The following is a 14,597-nucleotide window of genomic DNA, read 5'->3' on the forward strand; positions in this document are numbered from 1 at the left end:
TTTTCTCCTGAAAGCTTCTGAAGAGGCTCCTTGCTAACTTTATAAATTAATATTTAAAGATTAGCGGAAAGGTTATGGAAGAATTGCAGACCAATTCCAATCTTCTCTGGTTATATAGCTCCACTGTTTTCTTTGTGACTGAGGACCAGGTCTGCTTTCAGTCTGTCTTTTTGCCACTTTGGTATATTGCCCCCTCAGTATTACACCTCTGTAAAATGTAGCTTGGTTGGTTTTTTTCCCCTACCTGTCGATAATTCTCATGGGTGCTGTCGTGTGGGTTTTTTTTACGTAGCTTGAGATTGTGTAAGTGTGTCGGTCTTGATCCACTGTGAGGTTGTAGAAAAAATACGTATTTCCTGGAGATCTGATACCTATTGTTAGAGTAATTTAATGGTATTGTTTACAATGGCTTGGTTTATGGAGGTGTGATCGCATAAGCGATCCCTTATGTTGAAGGGTAGGTAAAATTTCTAATTGTGCAAACGTTTAGACATTTGAGGAAGTAGCAGAACACAGGTAATATTGTATCATCTACTAATGTTTGATCATGAAATTTTTAAGTTCTCTTTTAATAAAAGTTTTTTGTGAGAAGGTATTTTGTTGAATATTACTTTCCATTTCATCCCACTATCTTCTGTTTATAGCTTAGCAGGTTTTTCCCAACCTTATGTCTCAGATCCTAATTTTCCTGTTTGATCTTGAGTACAAGTCTGTTTAAGATTCAAGGAAGCTGTGTCTGGATTTTCCTTTTTTTGACTCTGATCAAAAGTACTGTGTTGCCCTCATCTCCTTTCTGAACATAAAATCAGGGGAGAGAGTGTGTAAATAGCTGTAGTTTGGAAGCATTTTGTGTATCTGTGTAACAGATCATCTGCAGATGTGTGCTTTGTTCCTGGGGAGTTTGATGCAGCAGCATCAGCTCTCTTATCCGTTCGTATAATAGCTGTCTATGTGCTTATGGTTTTGTAGTGTTGTTTTCCTAGGTCTTGATACTCTTAAGAAGTGGCATGGTATTTTTTTTTTTATGTGTAGTTTTCTGCTGAAGTAGACAGAGTTGACTTCCTTCTTTGGCTTTAATTCACACACTTCAGAATGATGCTAGTGCAGCCACAGGTGTTCTTCATGACTCTCCCTCTGTTGAAATTTGTGGCAGGCTATTTTATAATGGAGCTTTTGATGCCTCCTTCTTCTGAAACATCTAGTGTTAAACATCTAAACTGTGTTCATTAGTTAAATCAATTCCTGATTCTTAAAACAACATGCAGTGTCATGTATAATCGTGCTGTCTGTATGCATTAGGGACACTTTGTGTTTGTTTGGTTTTTGGATTCCAGAGAGCTGTTGGAAAGCTATAGGAATGCTAAGGCAACAACACAACTCCCTCACAGCCTCTTTTATGAAAAGCCTAGTGGGACAACTTTGTGCATACATGTTTTCTACTGGAAAGACCTTGTATACTAAGGATAGTTACAGATTGATGCAGAAACATCTTAGGGTTTACAATAAGAAGCATAACTGCCATAATAGGATGCTTTTTGACAGTGGCACACTTTTTTTTGTTCACTACAAATTTATTTATTTCAGAGAAATGGCAGAAGAAAGTGTATTTCGGAATCTTCTGGAAATCCTGATGAGCGCCTCAAATGAAATTGAGCAGGTCTACAAGGACTCCTGTGAATTGGTAGATCTAGACACCTGCCTGCTGCTCATAGCTGAGTGTTTCAGATGTCTGAGGAATGCCTGTGTTGAGTGTGCCAAGAATCAACATGTCATGAGGTATAGTTATGATCCGTTTTAACCCATACAAAAATATAACCTTCTGATGTTTGTGTGGTTTTATATAGAGATTCTTATTTTACACTGCTGTGTTAGTTGATTTATTAACTGGTATTTCCTGCTTGATGCAATCACTTGAAATGAAGTATGCAAGGAACAAAAATAGCTGACCTATTTGTAGGTCAGAGTTGGGGGCACTGCTGAATAATAGAACAAAGTGTTTGTGTCCTTAGTACGAGTTGATTATGCAAATGATGTAAGCCGTTTGAAGTCTGACTGTAGAACTATCCTTTTTTCTCTTTCGTTTCTTTAATTTTTTTGGATAACATAATGAATAAGTAAATAGTCTTAATTATCAGTTACAGGATTAGTATGGGGTTTTTTAAGGTCCATTTAGATCTGTCTGGTACTCATGGCGAAGTATAGCATGTAGAATTGTGCATATCAACCCTGATACATATATAGGTAAACTGATATTAATGGATAATAAGAAGTCAGGCTGGCTCCTTAAGTTATTTAGCCTCTCTTTTTTTTTTTGCCTGCGTCTGTTGCAACATTGAGGGGCTGGGATGCAACCATCTGTAGTTACTGAAAACTTGGTAGTCTACCTGCTGTTTGGTTTTTGTTTGTTTTTTTTTTTTTAAAAAAAAAGAGACAACCAACAAAAACACCCCTCCCCCCTCCCAGCCAAGAACCCAAAACCAATCAACCAAACACCCCCCCCACCTCTCAAAAAAAGCCCTGTTACAAGTTTGTTAGATCATGAAGAATTGTCTTACAGTCTTAAAATTTAGTTTCTTAGGACTGGTCAAATTTGGTTTATTGAACTAAATATAAATTTGACATGGGACAAAGTCGCAACTTCTGTGCTGCGGCAGAATTTTGTTAATGCCACAAAAGTTGCAGGACTTTTCTTAGAAGGCATTAGTTTTAGAATAAGGTCAATCTAAGTTCAAGCTCTTACCTTTTTGTTCCTGGCAGTGCTAACACTCGTGATTGTGTTGTGGGTCAAAGAACTGATCTGACAGAAAATTATATGCTTGTTTATAAAGTTTTGCTGGATGGATATTCAGCCAGACTGGGTTCCTTATTGTAACTTACTGTAGCTCCACAGTTACTCACGTTAACAAAAAGGGGGAAACAGAATTGCATGGCTGGGAGTTGGTAGGATTGCCCTTTTCAGTAGCATGACAAATACAACCTAATTACAGATAGCTTTTACTTTCTAATGGAATTCAGGTAATTTTTACTTTCTAATGGAATTCAGATATCCAACCTGCTTCTAAACAAACATGTGCTCTGCACTGGTCATACCTGTGCTGCATACTTGCCCTCACTAGGCAGTTAGCATAGCCTTGCTTATTTTGGAAGCTGGATGCTAATTATACTTTCCTTTAGACTGCAGGAGGGGAAGGCCTGTGTGGACAGAAAGTTCTCACCATGTTTCTAACAGTGAAGGACTCAATGGGTTACTCATCGGATACTGTTTTGGCTTTGTAGCGGCATAAGAATTTATGCTCCTTTTAATACTACACTGGGTGCTTTGAGCCCACTGTGTATTAGCCATATGTTTGTGTTGATTTCAAACAGTTGCGAATGCACAACTTGTTTAGGAATTAAATGTCCTGAATGATCAACAGTTGTAAATGGAAAGAAAATTATGTGCCTTTGATGTTGAAGTGTGAAACATTCAGATATTCAGAAAAACCCCTCAAACAACAGGTTTTTTTGATCGAAATCAAAACCGATTATTTCTAGGAAGGAATGCAAAGATTGTAAACACAAGGATTGTGTAACAGCTTTTAAGCTATTGGGAAATATGAAGCTTTGTTCCTTCCAGGGCCAGTTTCTGTGCTTTGTGTGCTGTTAAGAAATTTGGTGTCAGAAGGAATGGGCAACATTTTGATTTTAATAGATTGTATGTATACCAGTGTGCATGCGTGTATTATATATTTATAAATGTATCTTTCTCTCTGTTAGAGCTCAATGAGAAGGAGTATATGTTTGTCTAGAAAACATCTGCGGAAGACAATTATTCAGCACTCATATGTGATGATATTTTTTTTAAGTAACTCATGCATAGGTTTGGTAGAAATGGTATTGCCATGTTCCGAAGTTTCAGCCACTCTGTCTTGGCTAATCCCTTCTCAAAAAGCTTAACTACTAAAGTACAAATGAGTTAAGGCTGAAAACTTCATCTGCTTATACTGAGTTCTTTGACTTTCATTTTTTATTCCTGTTGCTTGCACATCCTGGCATGTATGTTATCTACCTCCAGGATTGCTGATCTTTACCTGTAGCATTATTCTGGTGTTTTTCATTCCAAATGGCTTTACTTTTTTAAAGGTCCATTCCAACCCAAACCCTTCTGAGATTCTATCTATGATCCCTTCTCACTGGAGAAAGGATAAATGATTACATCACCTTCCCTGCTTCCCTCTGAGAGTTTTGTGTGTTTCCCTTTGAACTGGCCCCATTCATTTTATGGCTGTCACAGAATGGTAGGGGTTGGAAGGGACCTCTGAGATCATCTATTCCAAGCCCCCTGCTGAAGCAGGTTCACCTAGAGCAGGTTGCACAGGATCGTGTCCTTGTGGGTTTTGAATATCTCCAGAGAAGACGACTCCACAATCTCTCTGGGCAGCCTGTTCCAGTGCTCTGCCACCCTTGATGTAAAGAAGTTAAAGAAGTTTTTCCTCATGTTTAGGAGGAAAAATAACAGTATAATGGCAGTCACTAATCACTTCGTTGGTATTTAGAATCTTCAAAGTTATTACGAAGTAACGTACATTGATGCTTTCCCTGAACACTGGAACATCAAACAAAGCAAAATTTTTACACAAATAAAGCTGTTTAAATTACAGGAATAACCTGCTAATTTTTAACATCTGATTTAGAAGACTAGCAAGAAGAAAAGAAAGGGTACTTAGCTCTGGAGGTACTGTGTCCAAAATTATTAATATGTAGGCTAATGCAGTAAACCTGTTCCTTTTGCTTCTGATGGCAGTAGTGTGGCTACTGATAGTTAGGCACAGTTAAGTAGAAGAAACCACTTTTTATTTCAGAGTTTCTGAAGATGTTGAAGACTTTGTTAACTTCAGTGAAAAGCATTTTTGCTTTACTTAAGTGTATTTCATATCAAGTGATTTTTTTTTTCCAATTTAATGATAGGAACTTGGGTCTCATCTCTACATCTGTCCATTTGATCAAATTGCTTCATGGAATACAAATCAAAGAAGAATTGTTATTAACTGGTAAGGCTGTGGATTTTGTTGAATATATAGTCTGCGTAGTCTGCATGATTTTTTTTTTTTTACGTGGGGAGCCAGGTGGTGGTATGATGACACCTTACTGATGCTTTTTTTAATAAGTAAGCTTAGTTGTTTCTTGAATTGCAGTTAAGAATTGGGACGCCTTCTCTTATGCTGCTTGAAAAAAATCTCGACCCCAAGTCTAGTCCCATCGTATTTTCCCCTCAACTATTCTCTATGGATTGTTAAAGGAAAGATATGTGGAAAGTTCTTTAAAATTAACCAGGATATTTGAATTGTGAAAAGGAAAAGTTGCTGTAATACCTCCATTCAAAATATGTTCTGCTGTTTTGCTGTCTTTTTATTTGATCTGTGAACATAGTGAAATGTAAAAATACTCCTTTTTTATTTTGATGACACTTGAAATAATTTATCTGATTCCAGGAAACAAATTTTGTCTGTGACTTTTTAAAATTATCTTTTAATTTTCATTTCTGTACTGTGGTTGCTGGCCAGTCAGGGTAATACCTGCCAAGAACCAAGTACTGATTTGAGTAGTGTTCACATTTCCTTAATGGATGAGTTTTTTCTTTTCTTTTCATGCAGTTAGGAGAAAATCTGACTGTAGTATCCTTCCTCCTTAATGGTGGTTATTGCTACTGATTTCTAATGAGCTTATTTCACTGGATATTAAGGCATTTTCAGTAAATCTCTTCACAAGCTGCATTTCACTGTGTGTGCATGTGGAGCTTAATACAGGGCATTGGACCCCAGTCTTTACTGTCTGTGGTTGCAGAGAGAAGGGAACGTTTGGTTTCTCTTGCTACTTTTATTTCTTTTCAATCCCTTTACTTGGATGAGGTTTTTACTGGGTTCCTGTTGCTGCCTTTCTATCATTTTGTGAAAGCAATTTGAAACTACTGTCATACAGTAACTTGCCCTCAGACAACTTTATGAAGCTGGGAAAGAATAGTGAAGTCCAAGGTACTGCTTTTTTCCTTTTGCTCCTGTATTTGGCTCAAAATGAAGCCTTTCAGGCATGTGATAGTATTATGCTTAAGCCACATTCACTCCTTCACCAGCTGCTGGAATCCTTCTTCCAGGGAAGGATCACTGATGCTAGCACAGTCCTTCAGTGTGGGAGAACCAGAACTAAACCCTGCAGATGGCAAAAAGAGGACTTGCTCAATGACCGTAAAGAGGAGGAACTGATAGCACACAGGAGTGACTCTCAAGCTGTGTCACAGGGTTGGACAGGGAGGACTGGCATGGAGGGCAAGAATGTCTTGCCGCATAGTTGTGAACCCCTTCGTGGACCAGTAAGGGAAAAGGAAAAGCGATGGGAACTAAAATGCTGGTTTTGTCCAGCCTGACATTGTCCCTGCTAGGGTCCATGACAGCAGTAGGCTTGAAAAGGCTGTCCTGGGGAAGTGGACTTCCCACCTTCAGCTTACTCAAAGCATCAAGAATTGTGTTGTGAGAATACTACCTTTCAGTGGTGCCTCCCAGCATCTGCAAGAGAGTGAGCAGGATGTACCCCTTGTTGGTTACATGCATGGCCTGAGGTTTCCCCTTCAGTCCTGTGGCTGCTGACCGCCTCCTTGATGGTTTATCATATGTGTCTGTGCTTTTCTCCTGCTGCTGGGATCTGAAGAAGCAGCAGTGAATGTTACTCAGCAAAAAAGAAAGGAGGGGGTGGAACCCGGTAATTTGATTAACTGTTTCAGACTCCTTTTCCTAGCCAGAGGATGTTGTAAAATCTCTTTTTATTGACATTGAAAATTAAGGGGGCATTGACCAGAAAGTTTGTAACAGTATTTCAGTACAAAGTGTTTTGTCACTCTTACTCTACATAGCCATTCAACAAAGGCGTTGAGCTATAAATTTGATGTATTTGATGCATTGACCCATGATAGATGGTTTGTTTGGTACTGTATATGGTATTCATCTCATTGGGAAACATCTGTGATGAGCATGGCTTAGGTATTCCATTTATGTTAGTACAACAAAAATTTCTAGACAAGCAAGTGATGCTAATTCCTTGCTGAGTGATCTGATGAACTTTGTGCCTAGAGCACCATCCCCTTATGCAGGGTGTACCTCAGAAATTAACAGTTACATTCAACTGTGGATTATTAGTCATACTTTCAAAAGTGAGGCAAATTGCTAAATAAGACTTTATGGTCTAATTGCACTGTTGAAACAAAAGCAGCCCATGAAATTAGTAAATGTTCCCGTGTTTATTTCTGCTTCATGATTCTCCTCCTCACGTTCCGTACAAGAAATCGGGTCAATAGGCTACAGTAGCATGTATGTTTTCTTCTAGCATATAATTAGGTGTTAAGTGGAATATTTCAAGTTGTTCATTTGGATATGTGTCTCGTTTTCTCCTTTAAATGGCTGCTTGGATTTGATGATCCCTCTTGGTGCCTGTTTATATCCTTAAGGTATTTTAAATACCTTCATGTTCCTTCCATAGCAACAAAATACAAGGATAAAAAGGTGATGCTGTAGTGCAGAGTGAACAATACTAAATAATGTTTCAGTTCCTGTCCCTGTGAAAAATTCCCAGAGCAAATCATTGTAGGCTAAATAAATTTGAAGTTCCAACATTACTGTATTTATGAAGATGATGATTGAAACTTCTTTATGCAGACTGAAAAATTATTTTAACCTGATTTGTGGTATGTTTTTATTCTTTTATCCGTTGGTAACTGTTAAGACTGGTAAGTCTCTGAGTGGTGTGGTAACTTTTTGTAGGAAAGTTTAGTGTAGTACAGTTTGTAATGGATAAAACCAGAAATGAAATAAGTATATATTCTGAAAAATGAAAAAAGTATATATTCTCTGGCCGTGACTGTGACCAGCGTGATGGCTCTAAGGGAGGGTATAAACTGCGTGTTCTAACAATATATTAGTGATCAAAGCAGCAAAAAAGGAGGTGCTGTGCAAGGTACTGTAATTAAAAACTGTTGCTAAGATTCATTCAGTTAAATCCAGACTCCTTTGCATCTTTTCTGCTAGGAGAAATACTTCTTTTAATAGTTTATCTTAGGCCCAAGTGTTATATACATGGTTAATTTGTATTTGTATATTTACTGAAACAACTCTAGTGCAAGTGTTCAGCATATCTCTCTTTTTTTTTTTTTTGAATATGCTATAAAAAGTTAGTTAAATTCCTGTGTGCTTCTAATGTACTTTTACCAGCCATCTGTGGAAAAAGCTGTTGTTTTGAGTAAATGATATGCCACAAAGGCAATGGGCCAGAAAACCCAAAGGTGAGTTAGTATATCTGTCCTGGAATAGATCTTTAAGGCTTCAGATAGGTTTAAAAATAACTACTTAAATCATACATATGGCATATAAAGATTCTCCAACCCCACGTGCAAGCCAGCCATCGCTGTAATAATAATCTTTCTTTTTAATACATATATTAAAAGAATGTTTTTAGGCCTCTCCCTATGGTGTTGCTACAGGTAGCTGTTTGTCCATACTTTTCCTCCCTTCTTACGTCCTAAATTAATTTTAGTTGCATTCCATAGCCTAGTTTCTCCTCTCATAATTGCTTATAATACATAGTAGTACTTTGTCTTGACCAGTTCATATTCTGTAGTATTTAGAGAAGGGAACCTGCTTTAAGGAGTTACACAGCAAAAGGCAACAGCTAGATGAGCGCAGGGAGATCATAGGCAATGATGTTTAGGAAGTGTTTAACAATTCATAGCCCTTCTTCTGAGCAGTGTCAAGACTGATTTGTGTCAGATAAGTCACACGTACTTGTAAATGTGCTGTTTTCTTATTGCTTCAGTAGTCCCCTCTCCTGCTCTCTGCAAGAGATAGAACTTCCCAGTCAAGTAGAGAAAAATTCAAGGGCTACACTTCTTGGACAGTATCCAAAAACTGGACTTCACCTCAGTGTTCTTAAAACTATAAATGCTGAAGGTGAGTGGTTGTGTAAGGAGGTACTTAACTTCTTAGATTACAGAGCTTGCATATTCCTAGTGGGAAGACAGGGAAGATGAGAAATGCTGCGCCTCTCTCCCCAGTTCAGAATTAATTTGAATAGGGGTTGAAGATGCAGGAAATGTTTCGTGCAAGAAGGTCCATTACATTTCTTTGTTAATTGATTTGAGACCACAGTCTTCCAACAAATAGCTAATAAGATATTAAAATTTTTACTTTAGTCTTAGGAAAAAAATTAAGTCTCTGCAGAATATAGATTTAACGGAATTTTCCTAATAACCTATCCACATCCCTTTTGTTTTGGTTATTTTTTTAATTTTTAAAAAAGCCTCACCGTAGCAAGCTGCTTTGGTTTTTTTCTGCTGTGGGTACAAAGACCAAGAACGCTTGCCAGAGGAGCAGGCTGATGAAGCTGCCAGATGAACTTTAACTGAACTTAAAGCAGACCCAGATCTCTTAAGAGCTAAGAAGTAGTTCAGTATGTTAGGGATTGCAGCAGACATAGGAAATATCCTTGTCAGAAGCCCAAGTAGAAAATCTCCTTCACTTCATAGCATGTGTCTTGGTTTGGTTGTTGGGTTGGTTTTTTGGGTTTTATTTTCCTTTTTCCAATGGCAAATCTTAAGCTTTCCAGCAGAATCTAACAGACCTTTGGGAAGGTACATTGAAGTTTGTCAAGATGATGGATCTTTAGATTCCAGAGTGTGAGATCTGGATTTAGGATCCTACTCTGAAATCTGGAAAAGACAGATAGCTTTGTTTCTCCTTAATAAATTGCAGTGAGGGCATGCCTATTCTGAAGCAAGCTTATATTCAATAGGCTGTGTCCCATTTGATCCTTTCATTGATTCCCACCCCCACCCCATCCTGGACAGAAGGAGCTTTAATCTTTCTGTTTGTACATAGATCTTCTCAAACTTTTCACAGCTTCAAAATAATTGCCGATGCTGAAGAATGTGCTTTGAATTCCAACATAATTGCTTAAAAAGTATGTATCTGCCAAAATACTTTTCTCTCCTCTAGGATGAAAAGGCATTGAATGCCTGATAGTTGCCCTGCGTGGGACAATTTGTTGTGCAAGTTCTCTGAATGAGTTGATTGTCCTTTCTGAGCAGAACCAAGTGCAACTGCGCCGTATCAGCCGCAGAGCCGTACTGCACTGTTGAGTGTGCCTCAGAGGGGTGCTCGGAGCATCGCACCAGCGTTCCTTCATGCCAGGCTGCTGGTGATACTTGAGCTAGCTTTAAACGAAGTAGCATGGGTATTGTTATTGTTATGGTGTGCTGATGCCATGCCTCTGAAGTTTTTTAGGGGTTTTAACCAACCAGGGTGAGCTGCATAAGCATGCATTAATGGGAGAATATTAACAGCTTATGTTAATGTCATGGGTACTCCTGGAGATCTCATTCAAAATCAGAATCCAGATGTGCAAGTTGGTGTTCAACGGTTTAGGTCATTCGCTGCTCTTAATGTTATGAAATCCAGAAACGCTGGACAAACTGTAGTGAATGATAAGCTTGAATCCTTGAACAGGAATTTGACTTTGCTTCCTATTTTCTGCAAAGTGTTCAGGTGCAGTTAAACTGCTACAGATACCCTATTTAGAACAGAACTTAAAACATTCCTTTAAAAGCCGTGATGAAAGATAACTCTATGTAGATTTTTTTTTTAATACTGCGCTTATTATAACTTGAGCGTTTTGTGGTAGGATGTTTGGCAACATGAATATCATATGTCTAACACCTGCTCACACCTCCTTTCTTGGGGGAGGATGTGTAGGAAAATATGGACTATCTTGTTTTAAACATTTTGAAAATACTCCAAATGCCATGTACTTACAAGGGAGCTATAAAGAAATGTTTCTTGCTTTGAGCAGAAGAGGAGAAGGCCTGTGATGCTGTTCAGGTAAAGACGACGACAATGAATCTGAAACTTCTTCAGTGCCTTTTTCCCCTCTGCCTGCCAGCAGAATTAATAATAGCTTGGGTTCAGCTTCACTCAGTGTTCATTAAGTACTCAAACTGATTTGGGCCTGATCAGCTATTGTGCATATTTTCTTTTTGTTAAGGAAGAAACAATTGCTCTTGACCAATTTCTGCCTTGTGGCATGATCATGTTCTAGGAAGAAAGTTTGTTGGAAAGTGCTTTTTCATCTGTCAGTGTGTAAGAGAATTACTCTGCAGAAGAAATGGCAATAAGTAATCTTGGAATTCAGAACTGTGTAAAAATAAAAACAATATTGCTCGTTCATAGAGATTTAAATAAAAAAAAGCATAAGGGTGCGCAAGTGCTTAAAACATAAGAGGTAAGGAACCTAGGCTATATATAGTTTCCAGAGATATTATTTCTTGCAAAAGCCAGATGCGATGGAAGCATTTCATCTTTGATGAAATAACAAAACAAAAACTTTCTCCTGAGGTCTGCAGAACATCACACTATTGAGCAAAGAAAGATACTTTATTTCTTTGTAAATGCTTAAAGGTGAAGTCATGCTGTGTTAAAAAGCCACTGAATCATAAGATGTAGGAGTTCATCTAGTACTAAAAAATCATGTTCACATTTCCTTGTGAGTGATCCCTGGAAAGAAATGAGGAAGAGATCAGAAATTCCCTGGAGCTGCATTGGGTAACAACTAAAAAGTTATTAATTTAAAGTCATTTTCAAAGGCTTACAGAAATGGGGATGTCTAATTAAATGTCTTTGTTTTCCTGAAGAAGAATCTGAGTAAAACAGGAAGCTATGAGTTGCTACGTTTGCAAAATATTCCTGAATACAAAAATGAATGAATACCAGTTAAGTGATTCGGGTGATTTCTACTTCGTCAAGAGAGGCTAGGAGAAATTGAATGCCTTCTTTGCTTCGGTCTTTACTGCTCGGCCCAGCCCTCAGGAATCCCAGGCATTGGGGGAAGTAACAGGGAAAGAAGACTTCCCTTCAGTTGAGGAGGATCGAGTGAGGGATCAATTAGATATTCACAAGTCCATGGGCCCCGATGGGATGCACCTGAGAGTGCTGAGGGAGCTGCTGGAAGTTATTGCTGGGCTGCTCTCCATCATCTTTGAAAGGTCCTGGAAAACAGGCGAGGTGCCTGAGTGACATTGGCTTTCCTCCAGTCTTCAAAAAGGGCAAGAAGGAGGAGCCGGGGAACTACAGGCCGGTCAGCCTCACCTCCATCCCTGGAAAGATGATGGAAAGGCTCATTCTGGGCGTCATCTCAAGGCATGTGGAGGAAAAGAAAGCTATGAGAAGCAGTCAACACAGATTCACCAAGGGGAAATCACGTCTGACTAATCTGATAGCCTTCTATGATGGAATGATTGGATGGATAGATGAGGGGAGGGCAATGAATGTGGTCTACCTTGACTTCAGCAAGGTATTTGACACGGTCTCCCACAGCATCCTCATAGGGAAGCTTAGGAAGAGTGGGCTAGATGAATGGACAGTGGGGTGGATAGAAAACTGGTTGAAAGACAGAGCTCAGAGGGTCGTGATTAGGGGCACAGAGTCTAGCTAGAGGTCAGTGATGAGTGGTGTTCCCCAGGGGTTAGTACTGGGTCCAGTCCTGTTCAATATATTCATCAATGACCTGGATGAGGGGATAGAGTACACCCTCAGCAAGTCTGCCAATGACACAAACCAGGAGGGATGGCTGACACACCAGAAGGCTGTGCCGCCATACAGAGAGACCTGGACAGGCTGGAGAGTTGGGCGGAGACGAACCTTATGAAATTCAACAAGGGCAAGTGTAGGGTGCTGCACCTGGGCAGGAATAACCCCATGCACCAGTACAGGTTGGGGGCTGACCTGCCGGAGAGCAGCTCTGTGGAAAGAGACCTGGGAGTCCTGGTGGACAACCGGGTGACCATGAGCCAGCAATGTGCCCTTGTGGCCAAGAAGGCCAATAGCATCCTGGGGTGCATCAAGAAGAGTGTGGCCAGCAGGTCGAGGGACGTCATCCTCCCCCTCTACCCCACCTTGGTGGGGCCACATCTGGAGTACTGTGTCCAGTTCTGGGTTCCCTGGTTCAAAAGGGACAGGGAACTGCTGGAGAGGGTGCAGCAGAGAGCTACCAAGATGATTAGGGGACTGGAACATCTCTTTTATGAAGAAAGGCTGAGGGATTTGGGTCTCTTCAGTCTGGAAAAAAGACGGCTGAGGGGGGATCTTATCAATGCTTATAAATACTTAAAGGGTAGATGTCAGGAGGATGGGGCCAGGATCTTTTCAGTGGTGCCCGGGGACAGGACAAGAGGTAATGGGCACAAACTTGAACATAGGAAGTTCCACCTAAACGTGAGGAGGAACTTCTTTACTTTGAGGGTGGCAGAGCACTGGAATTGGCTGCCCAGAGAGAGGTGGTGGAGTCTCTGTCTCTGGAGACATTCAAAACCCGCCTGGACGTGTTCCTGTGTGACCTGCTCTAGGTGGCCCTGCTCTGGCAGGGGAGTTGGACAAGATGATCTCCAGAGGTCCCTTCCAACCCTATAATTCTATGAAATAAACCTTTGAGTTCTGTCCTCACTCAGTGAAATGAAACATAAGATGTTTCTTTTCTTAGACCTGTTCTTAGTTCTGCACTCAACCATTTGCAAATTGGAATTGCACTGGAAAACTGAGACCAGCTAATTTTGAGGGTATGGAAAAGCAGGGGAAGGTGATGTTCCCAAACCTACCAAGGAATACTAAATTGGTTTTCCTTTATTCTTTTTTAAATGGACAGCCATGTGTCCTCAACCATTTCTTGATTCTTGTAAATATCTATCTATTTATTTTCTTCACCTAGAAGGCAATGGCAGCAGCAGCACTGTTACTTTTGGTCCCATTAAAAAGATTATATCTTAGCCAATAGGAAAATGAGCTATAAGTAAATACATCTTTTCAGAATGCATCTGAATGGTACCTTTTCAGAACCAGTTAGCTTGAAAATAAGGGCATTTAGGGCTTATGTACTGGCATAGGAGTCTATCTATCTGTGGCCTATTTTTGATACTTTCTTCTTTTCTGTACCTTATCATTTGAAATGACTGGTCATTCAGCAATGTATTTTAAATTAACAGGAAAGAGAAATAGAATGGTCAACTATGGAACGTAAATATTCTTTAATTAATGCCAATATTGACCAAGGCAGTCTGTCTCTTGTCTCTTGTGCTTCTTTTTTATTTCCTGTTCAGTATCTTTCATGTTTCTGTTTTCTTCTCTTAAAAAATTTGCATTCTGCTTTCACTGCTTTTTGTAATCCTTTAATCATGTTGCACCGAATGGTTTCAGTTCCAAATTACTGCTTGTATAAAAATAAATATTTTAAAATATGCCTGGAAAGTGTGATGGAACAGTAAATTTTTACTAGACAGACATCATAGCAGAGCGAATATCCAGAGCTCATCCAGGGCATTTGGGAAATCATTGCTAAGTTTTATTACCTATAAACAGAGATCTTTTTTGCTGTCTGAACAGCAAGTGTCTCCACACAGGCTTGGTTATATGGATTTGATTGAACGTGACTACAGTTGCAGAAGATGTAACTTGTAAATTGTATCCTGGAGACTCTCAAACACAATGGCTACTAAATTTAAACCAACAGGATTGAGGAAGGAAAGTTAATCCTTC

The 14,597-nt window shown here is 39.4% G+C and overlaps 1 protein-coding gene across 1 annotated transcript in view; it reads left to right on the forward strand.

The window, feature by feature from the left end:
- The window catches only part of ATXN10 (ataxin 10), a 108,102-nt gene that overhangs the window by 2,526 nt on the left and 90,979 nt on the right, over positions 1-14,597 (forward strand). Inside the window, exons 2-3 of the mRNA XM_063322628.1 lie at positions 1,585-1,776; positions 4,948-5,030. Of these exons, the coding sequence (XP_063178698.1) occupies positions 1,585-1,776; positions 4,948-5,030 (275 nt within the window). The remainder of the gene's footprint in view (positions 1-1,584; positions 1,777-4,947; positions 5,031-14,597) is intronic.

This window comes from Chroicocephalus ridibundus, chromosome 1 (genome assembly GCF_963924245.1).
Source record: "Chroicocephalus ridibundus chromosome 1, bChrRid1.1, whole genome shotgun sequence".
Lineage (NCBI taxonomy): Eukaryota > Metazoa > Chordata > Aves > Charadriiformes > Laridae > Chroicocephalus > Chroicocephalus ridibundus.